The sequence below is a fragment of the Phalacrocorax aristotelis genome, chromosome 4, assembly GCF_949628215.1.
Source record: "Phalacrocorax aristotelis chromosome 4, bGulAri2.1, whole genome shotgun sequence".
In the NCBI taxonomy this organism is placed as follows: domain Eukaryota; kingdom Metazoa; phylum Chordata; class Aves; order Suliformes; family Phalacrocoracidae; genus Phalacrocorax; species Phalacrocorax aristotelis.
Window position 1 is genome coordinate 54252058 of NC_134279.1, and position 13737 is coordinate 54265794.

The window sequence follows — 13737 nt, forward strand, 5'->3', positions numbered from 1 at the left end:
ACAGGTATAAATTGGCAAAGGACAGTTGATGCCTGTAGCATTGACTGATAGACACCAATTAAGAATCTGGCCGTATGACAGCATACTGGAGAAGTAATCCAAAGAGCAGGTGATTATTTATATAATTTTCTCTTATATCTCTTGGCAACCTTAAACTCTAGTTCACGTAGGCTTCAAGCCAGTGCTGTTGCATAAGGAAGCAGTCCAGTTCTTGGCCTTCACGGCTAGTGTGTTTCTGTGGCCGAGCAGTAAACCTGAGCAGAGAACCAGTCTGGGTAAAATGATTTGTTTTAATGCACAGTCACAGAAACACTTCGGCAAGCGCAGAAGGAAGAAGCTGCTGTGGCAGGCAGAAGGCAAGAATGAAGGCCAATTGGGAGAGCATGCACATAGGAAGAATGTGAATCTCTGTCTTTGACAGCATGAGCCAGGTTAAAAATAGCTTTTAAAAAGCTTACTAATTTTCTTTTATTTGCTTTTTATTTGTTTATGGTAGAATTTTAAGACTCTGTCTACAAGGGCTGCCTGGAAATTTTCTCTGTGTTTTTGAGAATATAGTTCCTGGGGCAATGCTCAGAGTGGGTGATAAATGTGGAAAAGGGAACAGGAGATAGAGTTGGCTTTGTAGGGATATTTCATTAATGACAGAGGAGTCATTAAGAGTAATGACAGAGGAGAGAGGTCCTAGATGCTTTTACTGTTTCCTGTGTCTCTCACTAGCAGTTTAGTTCTCATCTTTCTCTGCTGTTTTCTTTATCTGCGTATTCTTGGTGGATTTCTGTATCGCCTGTCAAGTGAATAGACAGATGCTTCCATTAAAGATGGGAAGATGCAAGTCTTTTGGTATTGACAAGGGCAAGTCATAAACCTGATGTGGTCCTCAACAAAAGAGAATGTGATCTTTCTCCTTACCTTTAATGACTTATGCTTTTTTTTTTACTGGAAGTGGCCATTTACTGCCAGCATCTCACACCTCCACTCTCAAGCTGCTGTGAGTTTGCTGGATGCTTTGTCTGCTTTCCCCCAAGGCTAAAATTTTCTCCGTCCCCTTGCAAGGCAAGGCTTTGTCAACCCTCCCCAGCTGGAATCATAAGTTTGAGACTAAAACTTTTCTGGCATCCAAACTCACTTCCTGCAAAAGGAAGTGTACAGACAGTGGACTTCAGTTATCAAAATGATTTCATCCTCTTTTTAAATAGCCTGCCTGAATAATTGGATACTGCATAATTTGACATTGATGGATTGAGGGGTTTCCTAATGGTGAGAGTGTTCTACTTCGAAGACCTTCATTTTTTTGTATTGTGTTTTGGGTTGCTTATTCTTTAATCATACACTACAGATATTTAAAGAGACAACAAAAAGAGGACACATTTTTATCAAAATCTGCCTAAATCAGGAATTATAATGGTTTCTAGAGCTTCATATGAAAAAAACCATAATTTACATGGTAAGATCACATTTATTGTGTCAAATCACCAGTCACCCACAGGCCATTTTATGAAAACCAGATACACTAAGTGATTGGTTTGCTGGGAGTGGGGAGTACAGACATCTTCCCACCCATATGGAAATTTTATGTAACCAGCCCCAAATCTCAGGTGGCCAAACAGTGTAAAACAGCAAGTAACAGAACTGCAGCATTTGATTTATGGGCAGCTGAGCACTGCAGGCAGCTAAGACTCCTCCTTAGCTTGGCAGCATCTCTCATTTTTTGCTAAGACAATTACTGCTGCAGAGATCTGTTGCTGCCAAATGATCTGAGCTGGTTTTGCATACCTATGAGGTCCTCCCTTGGTGCCGTTGTCACTTTTAGCAGCTAGAATATTCTGCCTTCACGTGGATAGTGGGAGAACTAACATGCTGTGTGGCAAAATCATGAAACACAAAATGTCAAGCCCAGGTAAAACATGACAAATCAGATAGAGCAACATGGGAAAGCTGCTTATCCCACAACTCATGAACCCTCTTTTCCTACCCAAGTTATCAATAAAAGGAGCTTCTATTAAATAGGGGAACCAGGGGCTTGTGAGTTTCCACTGATCCTTCTGCTGGTTTTACCTGCAGCTGAGTTCTTGGCTTGTTTCTTAGTTTTGTTTTTCCCCAATAAAATTCCTCACTGTTGTAAAGCTGTGTGGTTCCCATTCCAAAAAGTTCTGTTAACTCATGTGACGTCTGAAGGAATTAAACATGTTTTGCTTCCTAAATGGAAAGCTGCTAGAATATTTGCATAGTGAAGTAGTCTCTTAAGATTTATCTCCTCCTTCCTCCTGGATTTTAAAAGAAAATAAATTTCACTTGCTTGAAGCTGATTTTTGCTTTAATATTTTTAATGATGTGTTGAGGACAGTGGGCTGGAAGTGCAGGGATTAGAGTGCTCGGTTCTCTTCTCAATTTTGTCAGGGACACGTGTTAATTCAAGTAAACACTGACCCTCCTCTTCTCTTCCTCCCCTCCTGTTTTCTATTGTGTAAAAGATATCTAATGATACATATGGCTTTAGATTCTTACAGGTTTATTTAGTACTGAAAAGAATGCCTTTTACAGAAATGCAAAACATTTTTTTCCTTGGGTTTATTATACTTCCCCTTAATTCCTGTAGATCCTTTAAATCACATTTTAAATGTCACTTTTGAAGCACAATATGATGTTCAGTGTTTAAAACCTGAAAAAAATTATTTTTTTTACTTTCTTCACTATCCTCCCATCTGCCAAAACTCGGGCCTTTTGCAAAAACCAGCAAATTGACGTCAGTTCATTTACCCTTAGGGACAGTAAATTATTACACAGCTTAAGTTATAAAAATAAATAATTAAGGAGGGTGGAGGAAAGAGATGGAGAACAACAAAAATCTATCATAAACTCTCCCTGGATTCTGAAGAATACTTTATTATAACATTAAAATGTCCAAACAATGCAACTGAGCAGAAGGCGTTAGAGTTTGGGCCTTAGCTGGCTCCGCATTAAGCAGTGTTAATGTTTTTATACAGCCTTTAGAAAGCTCAGAATTGACCTGTTTTTATTATTTTTATTGGCTCCCTTGATGATAGACAAATGGGGCTAACCTGAGGCCAACATAACCAGCAGGAAATTTGGGTCATGGGCAGTTACATTTTTAAAACTTGTGTTTTAGGGTTGTTCAATCAGGGTAATTGATTGATTGTTAGGCAGTGCAGGGAGCCCCTAAATCATCAGAGGTGGCCAGATAATGACAATCTGCCAGTGGATTCTGTTTGAGGCAAATTTCCCAGCTCCCTGCGGAGCTGTGCTCTGCAGTGAGGCTGCGAGTCCGGTTTGTTGTTTTTTTTTTTCATGCACGCTCCAGTCCAACTGGCCTGTTTGGACAAAATAGCCTCTGAAACTTGGCAGTTGCATTTGAAGTCCTCTGTAGTGCCATTTCCCAAGAGATAAGGGAAAAACATTCCAGAGAAGTTCATACCCCAGAAAGACCCTACATGCGTTCTGAAGTTAACGGTTTATTATAGCTCTTTAATTTTTTTCTCTTTCATTTTTACTTTGAAGATAAGAGGTGGCAACTGTTGCTTTAAGTTGTTGAGTTTTAGCCCGCCCCTCAGTAAATCATCCTGAAAGTTGAGACCCAATTTTTTTTTAATCATGTATGTTTGAAAGTTTGCCAGAGATGCTGTACATATGTACTTTCAGGAGCTACTATCCTCAAGCAGGAGCTGTTGACCCTACTTTTTTATATGACCATGTGCATCCTCAGTGCTCCATGCATTTGGATAATTCGTGCATGCAAAACAGAGCTTTTTCAAGAACTCATCTTTGGTGTTGTAGGAGGATGCTATGAGATATTTAGAGATGGAGTGAAGTAGAGAGTTTGAGTATTGGGAGGGGAGGTGGGAATAGATAATGTGCCAGTAGATGATAGAAGGTGTTCAATAATACATGGTATAGGGCTTGTGTCTCCTTAAAAGTGAATTCAGATTAATATAGATTGAAGTTTGTCATCTGTTTCAGAATAAGTCCACATATAAGTTAATCTTTACTTCGTAGATTTTTAGGAATGATTAGGCTTTTGTTCGTTGCAGGTGGCTTCCTCCCAGTAACTGCTTACCTCTGATTTCATAGGATCATAGAATGGTTTGGGTTGGAAGGGACCTTAAAGATCCTCTAGTTCCAACCCACCCACCCCCCTCCCCCGGCATGGTTAGGGACACCTTTCACCAGACCAGGTTGCTCAAAGCCCTATCCACCCTGGCCTTGAACACTTCCAGAGATGGGGCACCCACAGCTTCTCTGGGCGACCTGTTCCAGTGCCTCACCACCCTCACAGTGAAGAATTTCTTCCTTATACCTGATCTAAACCTTCCCTCTTTCAGCTTAAAGCCATTACACCTTGTCCTATCCCTACATGCCCTTATAAAAAGTCCCTCTCCAGCTTTCTTGTAGGCCCCCTCCAGGTTTCCTTGAAGTTTTGTCTTTTTCCATTTTAGGATCTGGATTATCTGATATTTATTGTACTGGCATACAGATGAGAATTTGTTTGTGTCATGTTTCAAGAAGAAAGCAGGTAATACTGAACTGAGGCAGGGCTCAGCTGTAATTTGGGAATCGCCTGCCTTGTCCTGAGGGTGGCCCAGCTGCCAGCGTATGCCAGACTGGTGCCAAACACCATAGACTTGCTTCCCAGGCGGAGCAGCAGTTGGACTTGCTCTGCATGTGATTTAACGCTCCCTGCCCAAACACACACAGGGTGCCAGTGCCTCCCAGATTTCTAAATGCTCCTTTTTAGTTCCCAAATGCTTTTGACCACTGTAGCTGTGTAATTACTGCTTCAAGTCTACAGTGTGCACTTACTGTTAGGTTTAGCATGTGGGTAGTTAGAAATTCTTCTCTAAGGTATGTATTCGAATAGGAGCATAACATCTGACCACATTAAAGTCCCTTGAAAGATGGGTCCATGGCAAAACTGGTATGTCAGGAGCAGGGTGGGGCCTAAAGTCCACATAAGTGTTGTTTCCTATAGCACAGGCTAGAAAAAAAATTCTTGAGAGCTTGAGTAATTTGCGCATGCTTTATGATCGCTATCTGTAGTGGATTGGTGTAGGTATAAAAATTACAGTTCATGAAATGCCTGTTAGTGTTACTGAGATTGTCAAAGAACAACTAAAACAAGATACAGCCAAATCCAGGGCCCCCTGAAGTGTTGCATGGAATACACGAGGAGAAGAAACTTTCACTTTCCATGTTCCTACAGTTAGACTCAGAAACGCCTGCCCAGGTTTCAGGAAAAAACTACTCAGTTGTCAGAAAAGCTCAGAAGTAAATTAGTGCCATTAAAAGTAGTGATAAACCTCATTGCATGATTCTGTTATTGTATAAGCCTGCGTCTCTTTCTGGTTTGTTCGTTTTGTATTTTGTCTACTTACTGTGAATCTATTTAAAGGTTGTATTATTGGCTGTGATGCTTATTTACCATGACTAGTCTGTTTGAAGTTACTGTAGTAACAACCAAGAATAAATGTTTGCAGACTTGTCTCATTGGATTATAGAAGATTCAGTGTTTCACTGTACACTATAAACTGACCCACAGGTTTTCACAGGGGGCTATTAGGCAATCACAGGGCAAAGGGCAGGGTACTGAGGGTGGCATTGCAGGAGTCCTCTTGGATGGATCCGACTGATCACCACCATCAAGTGGGGAGGGCCTTGCTTCTCTCCTCCCATACCTCTCTCCCCACACAGGAGCAGCATGCTCCTCCTGCTTGCCTTGCACTGGCCCTGCTTCTCACTGGATCCTACTGCTGAGGTGCAAACTAACCTGCAGCAGAAAACTAGTGTGTGGAGATTTCATGTGCAGGTGTGCGTGCACAGCGAGGGTGGCAGTTTGCTGCTACAACTAGTCACTCTGCTGTCCTGAGTGGCAGAGGCCCGTATGGTGGATCTAAATCCCAAGCCTTGATGTCAACGTGATGTGGATATCAGTATGGCACTTCAGGGGATTCATGTTTGAAGTCTCCTTTTTAAAACCACAAGAAAGCTGTATGGACACCTCACCCACAGAGATGAGAAAACACAAGTGCAATTTCAACTATAGAGGACCTAGGGCATCCCAACGTACTCTCAGTTTCCCCCTCCTTTTCTCTGCCTCACAGTCACGTATTTCTCCCTGCTTCCATATGGCCTTTGCCTTACCTTGCAGCACGGATGTGCTGTGGAATGAGCCTGACCTGCCTAGCAAAGAAGGCTTTTTTTGGCATGAACGACCCCTGTCACATGGCTTGAGAAGCTGGTGAGCGTTGTATGAAGGAGGCAGAGGGAGAAGAGGGTCAGGGCACAGGCCAGGCAGGTGATTGCTGCCCTGTCCTTGCTCCTGTTGTACAGCTCCTCTAGGAAACCATACTGGTCACTTAAACTAGACACTTCACAGGTGGTTCCCTCTGTTTCTAATTCTCTGGGTTTCTGACCTGAAAGCATAGGGTCAGGTTTGCAGATGTGCTGAGAGCTTGCAATAGCGATTAAAGTCAATGAGAGCTGGGCTTTGAACTCCCTGCTCAAATACAAAATCAGGCCCAAGGAGGAGGACCAGAATTTAGAAGTGGTGTTTGACCTTGTGTTTTGTACCATTTTACCCATACTGCAAAGACTGATGATCCCATCCTCTCATCTGACTGGTACATGGAGAAGATCTAATCATCAGGTTTTTCAAGTGCTAGGAGGCTGCTATCATGAGTGCCTAGGAAAAAACTTGTAGGAAACTGATAAACTTGCTATCTGAGCAGCACATAAGTCACAGGAAAATGTGCTGAAAAATCAGAATGCAAATATTGAACAATTGTTGGAGCATGTCCAAAGAAGAGCAATGAAGCTGGTGAAGGGTCTAGAGAAAAAGTCTTATGAGGAGCGGCTGAGGGAGCTGGGGTTGTTCAGTCTGGAGAAGAGGAGGCTGAGGGGAGACCTTATCACTCTCTACAACTACCTGAAAGGAGGTTGCAGTGAGGTGGGTGTTGGCCTCTTCTCCCAGGTCACTAGTGGTAGAACAAGAGGAAATGGCCTCAAGCTGCATCAGGAGAGGTTTAGATTGGATATTAGGAAAAATTTCTTTACTGAGAGAGTAGTCAGACATTGGCACAGGCTGCCCAGAGAGGTGGTAGAGTCACCATCCCTGGAGGTATTTAAAAGATGTGTATACGTGGCACTTCAGGGCATGGTTTAGGAGACATGGTGGTGTTGGGTTGACAGTTGGGCTTGATGATCCTAGAGGTCTTTTCCAACCTTAATGATTCTATGATCCTATAAATGAGCACGGCTATTATCACAGAATCACAGAATTGTAGGGGTTGGAAGATCATCTTGTCCAACCCCACTGCTTGAGCAGGCACACCTAGAGCAGGGGGCACAGGAACGCGTCCAGGTGTGTTTTGAATATCTCCAGGGAAGGAGACTCTACAACCTCTCTGGACAGCTATTATGAGAAATAATAACTTGCAGATGCAGGCAGGAGTGTGTCTGGTGTCTGATGTCTGATAAGCACTATTGGGGTCAATCTGACATGACCTTCCTTCTGTTTTTCAGACTATTGGCGAGTCAGAAATGCCCACTCTTTTGAAGCAGTTATTGCCAATGATCAAGTCTTACAACAAGAGGACGAAAGATGATTATACCTGTGAGGACTTCCTTATCTTGCTGGTATACATGTATTCTGTGGTCGGAGAAATCAGAAGTGGAAAAGAGCTGGATGCAGCTGAAGAAGAGGTGAAAAAGGCCCTAGTCAAGGCCATTTGTGAAGAGCCAGAGCTGTCTCCTCTGTTGCGGAAAATAACAGGTAAGATTCTGCTTGTGTGGTAAGAAATTGGATGGCTGCGAACATGGGAACTGGGAGAAACATATAAAAGCAGATTGACTCATCTGTGGTGCTGAGGGTATGTGAGTAAGCACAAGGATTTCCTGTAGATTTGTTCCATCTCCCGTGTTCATATATGCCAAATGCTGACAGGCTGTCCTTGAATAGTGCTGAGTCTGATAAAAGCTCTACAAGTTGTTCTTTTTGTTAAAGGTTGGCTAAGTTTGTGTGTTTTCAAAAGGTAATCTTTTCCACAATTTCTTTCATTGATCAGTGTAAAGTTGACCCTGGGAAGTCAAAATTAATCCTGGAAACATGTTCAGTGAACCACAGTTGCTTTGTGAATACAAGGAGCTGGCCTGTCTGGCATAAAAGAAGAAATGTGTCTAAAACCAACATTGAGCTTTTTGCTGAAACGACATGAACATTAGCCTTCAAAAATAGCACACTAAGCCTTTTTTTAGATGAGCATTCACAATGTAGAAAAGTCCTAACCTTTTGCTGCCAGTGTCATATTTTAGAAAAAAATAATTGTAAAATAAAGTCATTAAAATGAATGAACTATGGCTCAAGGGTGGCATATCTGAATGGCAGAAGGGGTCTTGCTTCCTGCTGTCACTTTTCTCAATATTTGCTAATAGAGAGCAGGTTGTTGACCAGGTCACCTTTGAGGTAGGGAGCATATGAACATAAATGAAAATGTTGTGAGGAGCTTACAGTTGAAGCTGTTTGCCAAGAATGGGTCTAAGTGGGGAGTCTCAAGGGCAGAGAAGTAATCCTGTTGTTGGTTACTCTGGTATTATTCCCTGTGGATGCTTCTGCTTCAAAATACTGGTGTTGTCTGACAGGTCTGCTGTTGCTTTCAGTGTAAAATAGTTTAATGGTTAAAAGACTCTTAGTGTAGAAATGGACATGTTCAGTCATGTTTGCACTGTGCTGTCATTTTAATAATCCTGGCCATAGTGCCTGCACTGTTCCAGGCTTCTTGTAGACTTCTCCTGATTTTGAATATGCACTGTATATCTTGTCCACTGTATGGTGCTTCCTTCATAGCTTCACTGGTGTCTTCTGCCAGATATGGTGCAGTAATTTCTAAACCTCCATTTTCATATTTTGCCTTTTCTCCTATAATAGACAATGTTTTGGATCACGGTTTTATGAGTTGCCCTTCATTGTGGCTAACATAAGTATGGGAAGGTTTGAAGTCTCTAATGCTTCAGCTGAGTACCAAAGAGAAGCTGCATTCCTGTGTATATAGATGCTTCCCTTGTTGCTCTCTGTGCTCTCAGGTTATGTGGTTGCAAGCACAGATGGAGGTCAAAATAGACACTGTGCTTGTCTTATGTTCCATAACTATCAGTAATTCTGTAGTTTTTACAAATGTACTTGCATGCTTGATTTATAGTGTGTATGTTTCCTGAGTAAAAGTGAATATCTGGGTGCTTGCTCTCAACTTCTGGGCAGATGAACAGGTGAATGGATGTTTCAGTACAAAGATACTTCAGTTTATGAAATAAAATTACTTCTGTCTTTTTACATAGTGGGTGGACTATTAGAAGCATGGTGGCTGTCTGAAGTACAGCATTCATCTCCTTAGTCATAAGTATTCACTCTGTTATGTGGTACATTTGACTATGAAAAAGAGAAAGCCTTGACACCGTGCAGGCACTGTTCAGCAACAGCCAAAGCATTCGTGTGTTATCAACACGAGTGTAGCCACAAATCCAAAACACAGCACTGTACAAGCTGCTGTGAAGAAAGTTAACTCCATCCCATCCAGACCCAGCACGGGTAGTTTTACACCAAGCACATCATTATTACATTTTGAGGTAATCCCATAACACAGAGCCAGAGTCCTTGCATCCTTCTATTTCTCTGTGTGTTTAGCACAACCATATTTGTGCTAAATGTGTGGTAGTATTTCCCCTTGCTTGCATACTTTTTTGGTTCATCAGCATTGTTTTCACATCATATTTAGAATGATAGTTCTTTTGACTTATTCAGGAAAGAGGGGGAAAAAAAAAGAAAATTTACTGTCATGACCAAAAATAAGGTTTATCTTGGGAGGAAAGTATAAAACAGAACTTCTAGGAATGCCCCTTAGGTAGTTTTCAAGCTTTCATTCATCTAACAGATTGCTTTCTCAGCATTTGTGGAATTTACTGAATTTGTAATTTGCTATATTTGAATTGGGAAGACTGAGAAAACATGAGCAGCCTTAGACCTACTCTTCCTTAACCTGTATTTTGCCAGGCCTGTGTTCTACATCCTGCTCCCCACTGAACCTTGGGTTGCTTGCTTGCTGCTTGAGAGGCAAAGCACGTCCAAACAGTATGAGCGCCCGCAAGCTTTCTTTCAAAGGCACAACCAGAGGACTTTCTTTGTAGCAGGGCTGAAAGTCGGGGAATAGGTGGCAGTGCTGGTTTCCCCTTTTGGTACAATAGCAGATATAATGCTGAGACATCTGCATGCAGCAGAACATGCTACAGACCGGGTATTCCTTTTAGCAGGTACAGGTTAGCCTGTTTTTATGAGGTCAGCCCAGCTCTGCAAGTTAACCTGCAGAGCTTCAGGTTTAAGTTTCAAACCCTGCTAGAAATGCATGATTGGACAGTTTTAGTTACAGCAACAGATAGCAAAATTCATAGCTGCCTTTAAAAAGGCATACGGAAGTCATACGATGTAGGCTGCAAAGCCAAGCGCTTCAAAGTTGAGAAATGCCTCAATGAGAAACTCAGTTTCCCATGCAACCATCATTTGACTCCTGTGTGCATTGTAGCACAGTCTTCAATTTTGTGATTATATAGTGTATTTTCTATGAGCCATGGCTGCATTCAGTGTATGGACTGAACACCACAGAAACAGAAAAATATAGCTTCAGTTATTCTTACACATGATGAATAAGCACTAATAAAGTAAGTGAGACTCTCTATATGGTATTCAGCAAGTAACTTCCTCTGGGTCTCAGTTTGCAGTTCATTAAGTGGACTGGCACTCTCAGCTTTGTGTGACTCACTTTGGAACATGAAGAAGAAAAGCATTAAATTACATTTTCAGATATTAGTGATTACATTTCTCTGAACAGAGAGGACTTTGTGCTCTGCTTCCCGATACACCTGGTGCCTGATGTTTTGGTTTTAGTTTGGACCCAACACCGTATTGAGGCTGCTTGGTTGATTTAAGCTGAAATTAAAAGCCATGTCTCAGCTGTGGCTCTGAACTGCTGCCTAAGCCTTTTGCTTTCCTCTTCTCTGCAAAGCATGGAGGGTGTGCAATCTTGACAATTATGCATTTTTGTGAGTTTTATTTGTTGTTCCCGTGGAGTCACTCGAGAAATAAATTTCAAAACCCTTGTAAAACTTCAGAAAACTTGACTTTTGACGTCATCAGTCGAAGTAATAGCTGGGTTTATACGAGGTATCTTCTATTCCTATTAAACTTGTTAAATGTAACCTTACTTATGCTCACCTGAGTCAATGCCTATAGTAAATCTCCAGTGATGTGACTACCTTGCAGAACTGGTGCAAACCTCCCCCAGAAGATGCAGCTCATCAGTGCACGGGGAGTATTTATGCTACGTCTGGTTTTTAGTGTTACCTAGTGAAACTGGATTAGTATTTGCAGTAGTAGAAAAGAAAGTGATTTTCAGAGATGTTAGTCTATCCATCCAGTTGGCCACACTGGATTTCCCTGATGCAGCCTAGATGATTACAGCCCTCTGCAGTATACGTTAAGATGCAGCACTTGCGTAAGCTTATATTGTGAAAGAAGTGTAAGCACTCACAATTTCCTGGCTGTTGAGTGTTAGGCTTCTCAACCTTATTGTTGCCTGAACATATGTTTTCCAAAATATTTGTACAACAGCATCCTGTATTTATGTAACACCTTGTTTCATTGAACCACTACAAATATTCTGGAACTGTTAATGAAAACAAAAATTAAATGCGTTAATCACCCAATGAGATTTAGGGACTATGATAAAATTCTTTTGCATGCATAATTATATAAAAGTATATTAGTGGTGTTGTGTTTGATGGAACTGTTAAATAGTACGTGTTGTGGTAGACTATCTTAATGCCTTGGGTAATAAAACTGAATGTAACAGTTCTAAGATTTCTCCTGGGTGTAATTTACCGCAGACATATGTTCTTCATCACTGATTCCAGCAGAATGTTACAAATTGGAGGGGAAACAGAATAGACCAAAACATGACGGAAAATTATGCTTTTCAACAGAATGCTGGGTTTGGGGGGCATTTGGGAGGGGATTTCTTTTTGGCAGCTGTTTAAAAAAAATAGTAAAATATCATATTTATTTTATCATCTTATCTGTTTGTCCAGTTTTGTAAATATCCACGTCGAGCTGTGTACGGCTACAAACATATGCAAAAGTAATGCTAATAGAGCTGCAAAGCAATTAAAAATCTATTTTTTCAGCTGTGCTGTTCTCTCTTTTTCATCTGCAAATCGCTGTGGGAGCTTTGTAGAGCAGATCTGCCTTTCATGGTGTGATCTGGAGGCCAGCCGGGCTGCGGGGCAGCCAGCTACCCTGGCCACGTGCAGTAACTCTCAGCTGGTAGTGTTGTAGGTATCAGTTGCACCCTCTCAAACATAGGTGCAGCAGGAACCTTCCTGCGGCAGGAACTGCTGTTTGTCAGCCTCTAAGAATTGAAATTTTGAATACTAAAGTGGATTTCTGGACTTTTTCCTTGCTTTTTCTAAATTCTGTGTGTTGAAGTGTAGGCATTGCCATATTGGGTTAGACACACGGTGTCTTGGCTGCTTCTGCTCTGATTGTTCTCAGCACAAGATTCTTTGGAGGAGATGTTACACATTAATGAGGTTACATATTAATGAAGGTATCAGTACCCTACTGCTAGCATGGCCTAAGTATCATGAATCCTAAAATCAACCCCAGTTTTGCAATAAACATTTTCATTCGTAGACGGGGACAGCCAGTTCCTTCAGAGGGCAGCACATTCACTTTTATTTGGCTGTGGTCTTGGCTTCACTGCTGGTTTGCAGCAACGATTTCCCAAATCTGGTTATGTTATGGGTAGGTAGGTATGAAATTAGGTCCTTGGCTGAGGTTATTACGTAGGTACTCTAGATCTGATTGAGTGTCCTCCCGCCTTGTGTAGGAGAGGGCTTCCCCAGCTTCACAGTGGAGGTGAGGCTCAGGTATATCTGCTAGTGTTTTCTCCCCTCCCACACCCCATTCATGCAGTTCAGGAAAATATTGTGAAACTACTGTTGTTTAAAACCATAAAAGCCAAGAGTAAATTCTGAGTGATTTTAAATTTCCCATGCTTTTATCAAGAGTGTTTTCTATAAAGTTAATGAAGTTTTCACTAGTTTGGTGAAAGGCTAGCCCTATCCCTCCCTTGTATAATAGCTTGTTTCCAAGTAATCCATGAGTTTCACAGCAGAACTGATAAAAAAAAGTCATGACTTGAAGAAAACATTTGCATTTTTTAGACGTTATTTTGCTGTTTATTGAGAGTTTAATCCTTACTACAAAGAGACTTTTTTTCACACATTCCTAAAATTGAAACGCATTTTTAATGGCAACATGCAGACAAATTAGAGAAGGGTTAATCTGTTATTTCTATGTAGTGCAGGTATTTATGCTGAGAACTATAACTGCCTATATTTATCCAAACTAAAATAAAGCTGTAACCAAACTGTTTCGTGCTACCATTTAGGGAAACAATAGAAAAATAAAAAATAAATATTGTCTCTTCTGAGTTTTCAAAGATTGCATAATTCAAGGAATTCAAAGTTCAGTTCTTTATTTTGAATATTTAGAGAAGTCTTTACAAGCTATGCTGTCTTCAGCGCCCTCTCAAGAGCTTCCGTTTTGCCATTCGTGCTTCAGGAGCTCTGCATTTGCATTGACCGCACAAAAAATAAGCAATGTGTTAGCAATGCTGG

At 41.3% G+C, this 13737-nt stretch overlaps 1 protein-coding gene across 4 annotated transcripts in view; it reads left to right on the top strand.

Moving 5' to 3' along the window:
• Positions 1-13737, top strand: part of SCFD2 (sec1 family domain containing 2) — a 207670-nt gene that overhangs the window by 84847 nt on the left and 109086 nt on the right. For all 4 annotated transcript variants that reach the window (XM_075091468.1, XM_075091467.1, XM_075091470.1 and 1 more), the window contains exon 5: positions 7537-7786. In XM_075091468.1, coding sequence (XP_074947569.1) covers positions 7537-7786 — 250 coding nt within the window. The remainder of the gene's footprint in view (positions 1-7536; positions 7787-13737) is intronic.